A 14,598-nucleotide genomic window follows, 5' to 3' on the forward strand; every position below is an offset into this window, starting at 1 on the left:
GCACCTGTGCTGGCCTTTAAAAATTCCACACACAGTGCTTATGTTAACCCAGAATAGCTGTTGACGATTCAAGTGTTTTCTCACACATATTTGGGGTTTCATACTTTGCATGGTTGGTTGGCGTGGAAATGTGGTGTAAGATTAATCTCAGACTGCAGGTTTTGGTACAGTAAAGCCCCATATTTGTTTTGAAATATGTGGCTTTGTGCATGTGTGTCTGTGTGTGTGCACCCGCGCACATCTGTGTTTATGATCGGTAAACATGCCTAAATCAACAGAAAACGCCAGCTTTGATTCCAATGTAAGCAGCAAATTTGGCAGTGAGTTTGCCAGACATGCAAGGTTTCAGTCCCAAACATTTTCTGATAAATCACTCTCAGGATAACAGCTATTGAAGAATTCTTCTGTCACTTTATAGCCTCAATGATTTATCTGAGCTTAAACACAAATTATTTTCCATATCTCTCTATGTTCTATCATCTATCCAAACACATTTTTATTTCATTTGTCTTCTGATTTTTGCCTCGTGCGGTGTCCTCTCTCTGTGCTCCCTTTATTTTTAAAGCAGTATATCTTTGCAGTTTGAAAAGAGAGTTATGAGCCTTATGAGAAGAACACACACACACACACACACACACACACTGGTCCTTATTGTCTAGTCACTAATAAATGGTTCATTTTGGTGCAGAGGCCGGTTGCAGTGGTTATCTATTGGCCTGGAGCTGATACAGTCTGAATATACTTCATTTGTCTCACAGAAACATCTCACTGGCTAATTCCAATTTTCACACAGGAGGAGAATCAAAGTGACTTTTCACTTTTATTTTTCAATGAAGTTGCTGTGAATATGCTCAACTGTGCATAATCACGTTACCATGGTGACATGAATTCACTGGGCTATACACACATTCACATTGATCCAGACATCCCCCAACTTGCACATCTTTCCTCTTCCTCCCAAACACAAACGCACACACACACACACCTCTCTCTCTCTCTCTCACACACACACACACACACTCACACACGCTGACCAACGCCCCTGTCAACCCTTCCCCCCTCCGCCCCCATACACAGGGTCTCATTCACATGGTCATTAAGTCATTAGGCTACTTATTTATTGATGTCTGCCTCCAGAGCGACTGAGCATGTCAGATGATCTACTAACTGCCTGTGTGAGCTCGTCCTGACCATATTAGTCCATAGTTTGATTCTGTTTCCAGGCCGCATTTATTTTTCTATCAATTTCCACTTTTCACTCCATCTACTGTGAGATAAGATCGAATGTATACACGTCCATGCGGCTATAAGCGTGCACACTGAGGTATATGCGCTTATAGGATGCTGATGTTGGCGTATTCAGTGGAGAGTATGTCTTTGTAATGACTTTTACAGAGCGTTTCATCAGATTCCCAGAATGTGTGAACCATGTGATCAAGCCAACAGGAAGCGTGTTTGAATGTTAGTGTGCATATAATTTGACCAAGCCAGTCAAAAATGAGAGCTTTCAAAGGAGCCAGTCTGAGAGGACGGCTGCAGAAGGGGAGGGAGGTATGGAGGGAAGGGGGGGTTGCAGCGAGCTGAAGGGAAGGGAGAGAGGGAGAAGAGAGGAGGGAGTGGGGGGTTGTCATCGCTCGCTCATTCCAAGCTCTGGAAGTTGAGAAGGAGGAGAAGAGAAAAATAAGTTGCTGCCTTAAGGAAGAGAGGAGAGATAGGGAGCGGGTTTGGATCAGTGAGCTGTTGAACTTTTTTTTTTTTCTCTCCCTCCCCTCCTCTCTCCTGCACGGGCTCCTAATTTGGGATTTGTTTAAAAGCGGGACTGCGCCTCAGGAAGACTTTTCCTTGCTTGGGAAAGGGAACCCTGCTCCCTCTTCTCTCGCATTATACACACACGCACATACACACTTGCTCCCCAAAATGTCTGATTCCACTGTCAACGCTCACTTGGAAGGGATCATATCAGACTTTGAAGGTTAGTCTCTCTCTCTCTCTCTCTTTCTGCTGCTGCTCCACTGCTTTTCTTTCCTCTTGTCACTATGTGCAGCGAGGCACTCTTTAACCCTGCCATGAGGACACTGTAGATAGTTTCCATATGTTTGATTGGAGCGGAGGAGATCTGGAAAAACAGAGTGTTGATGTTGATGTCTGTGGTGAGCTGTGGTGTTTGCGAAGGGGAAGAGTGTAACTTTTTTAAGGCTCTTTAACTTTTTGTTTGTTGAGACTCATGGGTGTGTGTTTGTTATGGGTGAGTCTAAGATGTGGGCGCATGTGTCAAAAGGAGAAACTGTGTCCATCGGATTCAGCCTTTTATTTTATTTTTTTGGAGGAGCCTCCATCGTAACACGTCCATCCGAGTCTGCTTGTGCTGTGTACACTGAGCTCTCATGGAGACAGCAACTGACCAGTACAGCTGTGAGGGGAACACCTGGCCTGCCTCCCCCCTCCCCCTCCCCCCTCCTCCTCTGTTCCTTCTTCATCTCTTCCTTTTCATCTCTCTCCCCCTGGCCCACAGATTCCCCCTGTCATCCCTCTCCTCCCACTCCTCTTCCTCCTCCTCCACGTCCTCGTCCTCCGGCTGTGCTTCCCCTTTTCCCTCTCTCAGCAGCTCGTCCATCCTCAGGCCCCTCTCCCCTTGGCCTGCCTGCTGGTGGCTGCAAGGAGGGTTGGGGGGGGGGATGGAGGGGCTGACAGACTGACACCTCTCTCTCTCCCCCCCCTCCCTCAACCATGTCTGTCTATCTGACTGTCTGTCTCCTGTCTCTCACAAACACATAGCCATTAGGAACGCATCCACACTTGTCCGGAGCTGCTTCTCTGTCAACACCAGTTTGCTTGTGGTATGTATGGTGAATCTCTCGGCCTGCCTCTCTTCCTCTCCCCCTGTCTTTTAGTCTTTAGGCCGCTTGCTTACACTGTGCAACAGAGCAGAAAGATAAGTGGCGTTCAGAAAAGAGAGGCATCGGGGGCGAGGGAGTGCGATTCGACCATGTGGCTCAGAGTCATGCTCTTTAGACGTCCCTCGCTCATGTGTGAGACCAGCATAATGGGCTACTGTTGTGATTGTCAATGGTGTGTGCTGCCCCTGGTTGGGCTGAGTGTGTGGTAATACCTTTGTGTCACCACCATGCACCATGATGTATAGCTCAGCCAAGCCTACAACAGCCCACCACGAGATAGAAATTAAGGGTGGAAAAGTACTCACCCCACTGTAACTGAGCAGCTCAGTCATGAGCCTTTTTTTAAAATGGCACATTTAAAATCAATAAACTCGATTTGAACTATGTACATCATGGTTTTAAAAAGGCACAGTATGCTGCAGTCAGGATAATTCAGGCACTATTTTTTTTTGATATGTTGCATCAAAGTCAAATAAGTTACATCTTTCACTGTACATTTGTACATTAGGTGACTGTGATAGCTAATATTTAAAAGAAGAATTAAGATAGTTAAGTTGAGAAGCAACCAGACCTTATACCATCATTTTTTTTCTGCCACAGTCTTACTCGGTCCTGTATGACCTGTAGCTTATGGTGGCTACAGTTAGCAAACTTTAGATGTTATGTTTTCACATCATTGACTCTTGAAATAGGCTACACCATTAGCTTTTACAGTAGCATTATCCTTTATCCACACAGTTCAGAAAGAGTTACTGTGCTTGGGTTTAATTTTGTGATACAACTAGATAATTATATTATTTGTCAGGTTATGGTGTTCTCTTGGACAACATATGAGAGACGATACAACACCCATAGTGTCATATAAGACTTATTTTGTCATATTTTGTTATAGAAAACTTCCTGTGGCTGAATTGTCTGTACTCTCTAGGTATTTGGAGCTCGGTTAAAAGCAATGCAGAAAATATGGATCATTTTATCATTGGCCGTGACACTAATTTGTGCAACGTCCCACATGTAATCTATAGAGTAGAATTTGTCAATGGCAGCAGGAACAGCAGGTTTTTCATATGAAAGAGTGAGTGTATCTGCCACGTCACCATTGTTGAATACTGAGTGTGATTCACTCTGTCATGTTTTTAGCTGATGACGCCTGTGAGAGGCTGAGAGAGACAGAAGACAGGATTTTCTTGCCCATGAGGCTGATGACCTCAGCTGTGACCTTTGCCTCGTAAACACACAGATCATTGACCGAGCCACTGGGCCTTTCCGCTGCGCAGAGCGAACACACACACACACACACACGCGCGCTCTTTCATACAGCATCATTCTGTACTTCTCCTTGAAAGAGGTCTGTTTTCTCTTTTCTCTTGCAAACAGCCCCCTGTGTCTCCTTCTCACGTTAAAAAACATCTACAGTTTATGAATGAGTGACTGCAGACAGCGTGCAAGAAGTCGTGTAATGACCCAAAGGTGGACTTGAAACCTGGATTATAATGATTCTTGTTGAAGTAATAGCACCAACGAGTTGTGACTGCTACCAGCCTCCTCTCTCTCAGCTCCCTCTCTCTATCTCTGAGCTGCATGTGAAGGGCATTTGCTCGTCCAGTGGAGGAGGAAATTCCACAGGAGCAGATTTCTGTGGTGGGTGAAAATGTTGGGGTAGGCAATGAAGGAGTGGATCTGAGCACAGTCTGGCCTCTTTTTACAGATGTGCATGGGGCCCGGGCTGCATGGCACTCACCAACCATTCACTGTAACAGAGTTTTCACAGTCAGTTATGAGATAAAGCCAAATTCCACCACCAGATATGGAAAGCAATGAAAAATAAAGAGCAGCTTCCTGATCCCAGTGCAGAGCTTATACTGGTTTGTCTGGTGTATTCATTTCTCACAAATTATTCTTTTGGTCATTCAGGTTTACAATCAGGTTGCTCCCATGCTGACTGTCTCTTTTGTTTTGGAGGACAAAACTCTTTAATGGTGACGGTGAGAAATTTGATGAGGGATCATGGTAAGAACCTAAATGCCTTTTCAAAACGAATACTATTATTATAAGCTAACTGCCACTTAGCTGTGGCTTTGGATTTTTTCAGGGACTGTTAAGTCAGTTGGTGCTCGGTAACACGTAATGCACTGAAAGTGTGTTATTAAGGACCACTGGTGGAACTATTTCGGGTTCTCAGAGAACAGCTGTATGGCGTTAATGTGCAAATGATTTTAACCATTAAGTCTCAGCTTAGAGACAAAAGGCCTCTAGGTACACTCACTGACTTGTGTATCAGCAATAGGAAGCATCCTCCGGCAGATGCTGATGATAACTGTGCTCAGGAGTCTCCATCCTTATCAACATTATCAGGCTGCTGTGGTCACCAGCTAGCACAGGTTTCCTGTTAATGACGCCAGCAGCATCGGCGCTGCTGAGAAGCACCAAGGGTCACTCTGAGGTAGAGCGGACACAGCAGGTCTTTGTTAAGCTTTAAAGGTGCTCCTTGCTGTTTTTCTCCACGTGGAGCGAACCCTGCGCCCATGCCAACTTCAGGCAAGACCCCAGAGTTATCAACAGGCTCCACGCTATACGGCTAAAAACAACTAGGCCGTGATGAAAGATTGTCTTTTGTACATTGAGTAGAAAGTGTTTTTTGTCTCTGCAGGGAATGGAAAGTGTGTTTGACAACTGTAACATACACCTCCAGGAAAGAGAGAGTTGGGCTTTGAGACTATTTGAGGGCCAGATGCTCTTATGCCAGCTGGTCCAAAGCACATTTTGACATGCAGATCTTATTTGGGCTACTGTGGTAAACTGCAGAATCATTTTTAGTTATTAGCACTCAACATGTTGAATTTGACTCACATAGAGTTGAAGGTGTGCAGCGTTTCACCTGCAGCTAACAGCTTACAGCTCACAGTTGATGCTTCTTACTCTATTACTCACAAATAATTCAAATTCCAACATAACTAACTTTTGTCTCGTGGACATGGTTTTTGTGGTTACCACAGAAGTCAGTGACAAATTCAATGCATTTCCTGGACAATAACAGCCACTATGTATTTCGTCAGTTGAGTGCTTTCAATTGACAGTATAAAATATATTGAGTTTGCGACACAATAAACCTCTGACACGGCTGTGGGCATGCATTCAGGCAGCTGACTGTGCCATGATAGAAATTATAAACAGTCAAACTGTATTAAATGTGGGTCCATTGTGTGAGCGAAGACAATATTAACCTAGAGGAATGGTGTTCTCAAAAATGACAATGAAAACGCAACTATAGAGAAATATTTACAAAATTCAAGGTTTGCCTTCATGGGAAATCTAAAGATTATAACCTGCCTGCTTACTCAGATTTGCATATTTCATGTGCCCTGAGGTGTTTTCTGAAAAACAAACGAAATTGTAGCCTATTTTTGCATAGTGTTACTTACTGTATCCAGGATACAGTGTCACTGATCCTGTGTATACACAAGACAAACAGGTGGCACTAATTAAAGCCAGCTGCTTGATAGTGCCACTAGAGGTCAGAAACTCTACAGGATCCCTCTAGTGGAAGTTCAGCTTTTACCTGATTGGGACGTTTAATCACGGTTTGGAGACAGTTGCCTGTAGCTCTTGGAAGCCAGTCTGATTAAATTTGCAGTTTGACAAACAATCCCCGCATATACTGTAGTGATTCACAGTTTCCCTCAAGAGCTGAAGACAAAAGTCAGCACATGTTGTTGACCCATCCGACTCATCCACTGTCATGCTCAGAGAGGCATAGAGAATGTCCATGTGGTGCTCACGCAGTACATGCTACACTGGAGAACAGAGCAGCAACATCATGTGATTTTCTGGCAGTTTAACTATGTTTTAATACACTACATGGACTCATCCCATATCTGACATCTGAGTGTTAGTTGAAAAACATCATGCTTGGCTGCAATGTCTTCCTTATTTGGTGGTATGGCCTGCAGGCAAGTTTACACTATCGTGTTTAGAACTGAGTCCAAGATGAATGCGGTTCAGAAATCTTCAAAGCAGGTTTTCATTTCAATTCCAGGTGAAATGAGAGGTAAAAGGGAAGAGAGGGGGGCACTATAAGGTTAACATTTGGTTCACATTGGAGCTCATTAGTATTATCTTAGCTTGGATGGAAGGTCTTTGATCACTGCTATCACCACAGAGCAGCAGCAGCGTACAGCAAACTTGGATCAAATGGTTTTGTCCTTGAAATGGCACACACAAACACTGAGAAAAACCTGTGCATGCATACACACGCACACTGTAACACACACAAATATGGTGTTGTATGCATTCATATAGGCACATAAGCAGTCACTGAGACATGACAGGAGGCAAAACGGTGCCAGAGGGGGAAAAAAAGGACACATATTAATGTGTGATCTCCTCATCTATTCATACACACACATCTAAATCATGTAGTGACGTTAACAGAAGCAGAGACCTTGGCTCCAGCCATGGGCAGACCTGCCTGTGTTTGCTTTACTCGGCAGCTGTGTTTAAACACACACACACTTACACGGAGAGACTGAAACACATCTGACGGAGCCTCTGTCTCCAACGTGTCTGTGAGGACTTCGCTGTGTTGGGCTCTTGTGTCACCGCACATTTAACACAATTCTAGGCAAACAGGTCATTATATCAAAATCACAGTCAAACAGAGTTTCAAGTGGTCTGTGGCACTGTGAATATGACTTTACTTTCACTGCTCAGGCTTGCCATTAAAGGCTGAGCATCACGCATTCATGAGCAGTGCACTGAAGGCATTTATGCTTCATTTCCTGTCCGTACTGACACTCAACTCTTAGATACGTCAAGCCCCTGTTTCCAATGAATTTTACACATAACTCCATTGTGACTCTGTTTTACTCTTAAATAAGAGCAGAACACACTGAAATCACTGTTTTCCAAGAAAATTTCAAGGGCAGATTTTCCCTCAAATGAAATTACATTACTCCATTCTAGCAGCACAAAGTTCTTATTGTCAGAGACAGCTGAAATCATCTGTGACAGTGGAGATGTAGGCTACACTACATGCATATGTGAGTCTGAATTTGAGTCACAATGTTTTTTTTTATTTTTTATTTTTGTCTCTCTTTTTTTACTGTCCTTCTCAATGGTGGAATGAAGAAGTGCCAAAATTGCCACATGCGGTAACCACACAAGAATTTAGTTTAACGTGATTCCACAGAATTTATGGATGACATGACAAACCATCCGGTAAGCCTTGGAGGATATTACAACATCTTATTTGTTTAACATGCAAATTGCTGAGCTCTAAAGGTGCAGGAAGGAGGATTTTTTTATTATCATGCAAAGCCAAGTTAGCAGTTGGTTTCCTGGTTCTATGATGAGCAAAGATAACCAGCCGGTGAGTCTAGTTTTATTTTTGGCATCTTACTCAGCACAAAAGAGAACCAAGATATTGAAAACGTACTTCCTTTAAGATGCCAAGTGCTGCTGCCAGTATTTTGAACATGCACATGTCATAGCCCAAAGCACTGAATAATCTGTAAGTTTTACAGGGGAAGGGTTAAAGGTTCTTACTGATACAGATGCTCAGTTGAACCAGTGTTTCACATTACACTCAGTGGACACTGTGGACCGTTAGCTGCCTCCCATCACAGAACCCGCTGAAACAAATTAAGGATGTGAAAACAGAGAGTTCCAGGAAGAGAGGTCCTCTCCCATGCTGGTGCTTGGCTCGTCGGCCCTGACGCAGGCCAGAAGCCTGCACAGGCTCAGGTGTTTATCTGGGACAGGTGCCGTGTTGCTCCAGGACTTGTTGCTGCTCCGGTCTCTGGGCTGAGAGCAGAGGTGAGCTTGGTGTCACGCTCACTTGACATGGACCTGGTGGTGGACTATTGGCATTCAGCTATGGATGGCGAGAGCTAGTTAGTCTGGAAACATATAAGTTAGATATTTTAAAATGGAGTCTTTTTTTTTTTGTATGACATTTACAGTACTGCACTATCCACATACAAAGCCAAACATTAAGGACAGAAATGTGGTCAAAGCAGAAGTAGGCCTACACGTTTTTCATTCAGCTGCTGTATGACGTGTTTGACGTGCAGAGATTTAGAATCCACGCGCTCAGGGGGCGTGGCCAGACTGCTCGTCGTCATGTCAACAGGTGTGCGCCAGGTTCGGCTAACTGGACTACATCGAGTAGTGGAGGACGGAGTAGCACAACAATAACGGTGTATTTTCATCAAATATTAAGCCAGACGATATACTAGAGCCGTCCTCTTCGGTCAGTGGCAGATGTGTGGTCTTACCTGACAGTAGGCCTACAGTTAAACTCTACCAGGTGGAAACAGAGGAATACTCTCTCATAGAGTGGATAGTCATTTCAGACGCCATGCTATCGGGCTACGTGAAGCGTGTTAAATCCGGTGAGATTATCTTGTTCCCCAGCGGTTTATTTACGTATTTATTTATTTATTTTGGCCGGGTTCACTCTCTGTCACCGTGTGTAAGATAATCTTATCGGCAGAGATATCACTGGCTCATTTGTAAATGTTCTCAAAGTGCTTGCGTGTGATGCCCATTGTGTCAAGTTTGCATGTCCGTTGTGAGTCTTCCTTGTAGCATGTGTTTACTGCCTTTTATGGCTCTGTCTGCCTCTCATCTGCAGATGTTTGTGTGTTTCTGCACTCAACACATTGTGAACGAGCAAGAAATTCACTTTTAATGTCATTTTTGTTAAACTAAGCAGGGAACAAACAAACATTACCTTATTAAGAGAAAATACTGTAATTGCACCAAGTCTCTGAAGAAACTATGAGATGTAAACATTGTGGTGCTGATTCAGATTGGGTTGCTGCACCACTGATTGTATGAAATGTTACACGTTTTGTTTCATCCATAAAGACAGTGGCCTATGACCTCTGCCTCAGGCCCTTTTGTTGATAATGTTTGTCTGGATAGTTCAAGAGATTGTTTTGTATCTTGACCAACCACAATTGTTCTGTTTTGTAGCGCTGAAGCGGTCATTTGAGGTGGAGGACACGGATACATCCACACACCCCTCACCCCTGTCCCGTCGGACCACCAACCCTCTCCGCTCATCCACGTCCTCCACATCCAGCCAGCGGAGCTACGACCTGAGCTCTCGCAACTCCGACTACTCCTCTTCCAGATCTTCCCCCTCTGAGTCCTCCAATCCACGCTCCCCGAAAACCGGCATGAGGCGCATGGAGTTATCAGGGGGTCGTAACCCTGACACAGCATCATCCCGCCGCACAGAAATCTCTATTGAGGTCTCCTCCAAGCAAATTGACAACTCGCCCAGTGCTGGGATCGCCCGCTTTGGCCTCAAACGACCTGAAGTCAGCCTGAGCAGTCGGAGCTCTGCCCTGGACAGCTCCTCCAATTCCATCTCCAGCTCCACAAACAGGCGGGCAGAGCTGAGCATGACTCGGCCCCATGAGCCCCCTGCCCCTCCCAGGAGGATGGACGCACAGCTGTCCTCTGCCCCAGTTTCTAGGATCCCCGAGCCCCCCCAGAGAAGAGCGGAGCCCCCGTCTACAATCCTCAGCCCAGCAGAGGGGGCGCCTTCCAGGAGGCCAGAGATGCCGGTTTTCAGACAGCCAGATGGTGTGGTGACTAACAGTGCAATGGAGAACAACAACAACCACCCGCCTCCTGCCCCTAGTGCCCCCCTGCCTTCCCTGGCCGAGCCCCGGGTGGAGAGGGTGCAGTCGCCTGTCACAGAGGCCCCAACAGCCCGACCAACCGACAGTGAGTAGCTGCTACTAAATACAGCATGTTTTACTAACTGTTTTGTGTATATGATGTAGATTCTCAGGGGAAAGAGTTTGTTGAAGTGAACTTATCAAGCCGGTACCATTTTCCCATATAGTCCGTCTGTTTTTAATTGAAGTGCCACTTGACTGTCTTTAGTAATTTGGCTGTAACTGATTTCAACATGGCCCATCTTTCTAAATCTAATAACTTTCAACAGTTTGGCAGCAACTACACTATGATGAAATCATCTGATCATTGCTTTACTTCATTGCTGCTCACTTTCCTTTCCTGTTTATCACTGTTTCATTTTAACCTTATCTTGCGACACACTCGCGATCATGTTGAGTTTTGGTTTATCTATCAAACACGCTGGATCCTGTTTGCATTTAAAGGTATTTCTACCCAGATTTAAGGTACTTCCAATACCGTAGTTTACTTACATCTACATACAGAACATTTGTCCAGTTGATGGGAGGTTTCACTTTCAAACTAGGTCCTACATGTAATTCCCTGTGACACAAAATGGAACCATGTATTGACTTTTTGTTTTGCACTGATTCGGTATTTTTGCTCTTTTATTCCACCTAAAAACAGCTGTGAATTAACAGTGCCATGAGCACAAGCACAAGTTTTTGTAAGCCTGTCAGTGCAGCTCTTTGAATGTAGGTCAGGGAGGGTAATGATGAGAATCGCAGGGCTGCTCCCAGGACAGCAGTTAAAAAGGAGCTCATACAGGCAAAGCAGCTGAGTGGCCCAGCTCACTTCGACTTGAATCAACCACTGCAGTCAGAAGAGCTACAGGATAAACTCACTATGAATTTATATTGTGAGATTGGCAGCTATGCATTTTGTAGAGCTTTCCATTGTTTCAATCAACTCAATCTAATTGGTTACTGTTTAGTTACTTGTGACACAGCGGATGTTTTCTGTGATAAATCATTTTCTCAGTTGATCATTGAACTTATGTGACATAAAAAGTCTAAAAGAGAGCAAAGTTTTCCTGATCTGGACAGTGCGTAGGTGGTATTTACTTTTCAGCCACTGCTGACTAACATCATACATGTGGTACAGAGATGATGCCAAACACAGAATATCAGATGTTTTTCTAGTAACTTGCACAAAACTATTGGTTTAGTGAGGAAAAGATCAAGAAATGCCCCATAGCTGTGGTCAGATGCAACATACCATGAGTCATTGATGGTGGTGTAACCTCTCAGTTTGACCAGGTTATGATCATCGTACAATAAAAACCCCCGATCAGGGGTATTTAAGTATTTTACTTTTATCTCCATGGCAAGGTTTGCTGGTCCATCAATCCAGTGTGCTGGTTCAAAGATGTGCTGAGATTACTTCTGATCTGATTGATGCTAAATTAAGATGGTGAAAGAAGGTGATTTGTTGTATTTTTTTAATCCATTGTCAGGGTAAACAAAGCTCTGGAGCAACACTGAAGTGCATGACAAGGTCTCTCGAAAGACTAATCGCTGGTCCACCCTGTGGACACTCCTTGTCCTCAGTGGAAGACATATTATATTTAAAGTTAGGCCATGACCTTTCTTTTAGCACCACCCTCAGGACAAACCTTGCATTTGAATTTCTCTGAATCCATAAACTGCTAGTGTTTCCTTTCCTTTTTACTGTGGTGTAGTGAATTGCAGTGTCTATGGGTCATTAGCAGGGTTAGCAGCTTCCCATTAGCAGCTTTTAGTCCTGTTCTCATTTTGTGAGCTGTGGAGCATAGGTCACGGCACATACAGTATACTTCATTTTCAGTGGCTCACTTCATTTTACTGTCATTTTAATAGATAAGCAGGCTTCAGTACAAGTTGTGCATAGGACTGGTTCTTGTTATTGTAGGAAAAATGGTGTTCATTTGTGCTGCATTGTATGCAGGGGCTTCAAAATCGACACTTTTCTGGCAGGTTATTTGTGGCGTATGCTTCCCTGTCTCTAATCCTAATAGAACAGCTCATCTTGTGTGTGTGTGTTTGTGTGTGTTTGTGTGTGTAGCACTGCTATCTGGAGACAGCTGTGCTCATGAGCTGCTCTCACTGGTGGAGTAGTATCCAGGCGTAGGCGGGCTGGGAGGTGATACATTCCAAATCTGGAGGTCATAAACCATTCTACATAAAAATAGAAAGCCTCCAATTTCCACTTTTTATGCTGTGTGTATATGTGTGTGTGTGTGTGTACGTTTAGTCTTTTTGTGTCTCTCAATCTCCACTGCAACCAGCTAAGGATTTAATTTTAGCTCTGCCTCTTTCTGAAGACATTTCTTTCCTAAAGTTTTCTATGTACTGCTGCTGCTGAACCAGAAGCATATACAACCAAAATATCTGTATTGTGGCCTTTGTGTTCGTTGAGAGGAAATAAGGGAGGAAAAGTGAGAGGATTAAGTCTCAACGTTTGCCACATTTGGCTCAGATTACAATCTTCCTCTTCAGCCGTGCATGTGGAGGGAGGGAGGGAGGGAGGCTGCTCTAGGAAAAAAAAACTTGAGAAGAAGGAGGCAGATATGAGGTGGAGGAAGAGTAACACAGAAAGAAGACGAAGTAAAACGCAAGGCGTGAGAGACAGAGAGTGTGATTTCCTGTAAAGTCTGTCCCCAGGGAGAAAACAGAATGAGAAAAGCCCACTTTAACCTCCAGTCGTCCGGGAGTAGAAGCTGAACTGACGGACCACACTGCATTGTCGACATGCCCAAAAAAACTACAGTTTACTTTCCATTTCCTCAACAAGTACACACAGCACACATTCAAGCAAATTCACTTTTCTAAGTATTTATTTTTGCATAAATATTTTATATTGTTTGGAAAGGAAAACTGGGAATGTTTTTCAGTTTAATTCTTTGTTGTTTACTTCTGCTGCTGCTTGTGTCTGCACTGTGTCTCATGGGACAGGCAGTGTATGTTTCCAATGTGTCTCTCTGGCTGTCCCATTCGTTTATTGTTTAGCAGCCTAATTGGTATTTGAAGGGAATCTATATAAAGCTAAACATGTTGCAAAATGTGAGATTTGGTAGAAGAAATGAGAGCTTATAGGACAAATATCTGTTTACTTGCACACTTTACCTTGTCTCAATGCAAATCTTTGAAATCTTCATCAAGGTATGGTAGGCTATATGCTGTGTAAAACAGTTCAAGTATGTGAAGTTTTGGTGAACGTGGGTTATCATACAACTAAATAAATGTTTCTTTTCATTATTTCAGCTTAGTTGTGTTTGAATACTTTCCTCTACGAGTTCCCACAATGCAATCCCACAGCTCTCACATTTTGCGACATGTTTACTTTACCTCCATAGATTGACCTGCCTCTTCGCCTTTTTCTGTATTTGTGTGCCTGTGTTGCTGATGAATGTGCTCATGTGCATTAAGCTGTGTGTTTTTGTGCCATGACACACAAGGTGCTGCAATTTCATGCTCTGTTTCAGTTGATTTGTTGGCTGCAACAATGAGCAGCTGTATCCAGTCTTGTGGTGCTTCCACAGGATATGATCTCATGTTTACAGACCGGCGTGCACGTGTGTGGTGCACACACACACACACACTCGTGTTCATTCATTCTGTACACAGCTCCTCTGAGTTTCCTGTCCATGCCTTGGCCTTGATTTATTTTGTGTTGGCCTCTGGTACACACACTAGAGTCACTTCAATATCTGGTAACCTTATTCCGAAATGCAGAAACTTACCTTACTATAATAAGGAATGGTGACACAAACAAGTGAGGCTAAAGGGAGTTTGGATTTTTCTCAATCGAGATAATGTATTCTGTTATTTCCTGGTGCCAACTTTGGTGCGTGTTAGCCGTGAGTTTCATTATCAGAGTTAAACACAGCAAGATGAGGCAAGGCGTAGCACACATACACGGGCGTAGGTGGAGAAATTACTGCAACTGAATAGGACAGTTAATATGTGTCCTCACATTAGGACTTTTATAAAAGTGCAGGTCCTTCAGT

The 14,598-nt window shown here is 43.9% G+C and overlaps 1 protein-coding gene across 6 annotated transcripts in view; it reads left to right on the top strand.

Moving 5' to 3' along the window:
* Positions 1–14,598, top strand: part of LOC146983051 (neuronal-specific septin-3-like) — a 76,250-nt gene that overhangs the window by 20,611 nt on the left and 41,041 nt on the right. For 4 of the 6 annotated variants that reach the window (XM_085784399.1, XM_085784403.1, XM_085784405.1 and 1 more), the window contains one exon: positions 9,876–10,637. In XM_085784399.1, coding sequence (XP_085640525.1) covers positions 9,876–10,637 — 762 coding nt within the window. Of the gene's footprint in view, positions 1–1,593; positions 1,973–9,097; positions 9,290–9,875; positions 10,638–14,598 lie in introns of those variants that run through there. The other 2 variants (XM_085784401.1, XM_085784402.1) reach the window with 2 other exon arrangements.

This window comes from Trachurus japonicus, chromosome 8, assembly GCF_045865225.1.
Source record: "Trachurus japonicus isolate A0001 chromosome 8, Traja_1.0".
Classification (NCBI taxonomy): domain Eukaryota; kingdom Metazoa; phylum Chordata; class Actinopteri; order Carangiformes; family Carangidae; genus Trachurus; species Trachurus japonicus.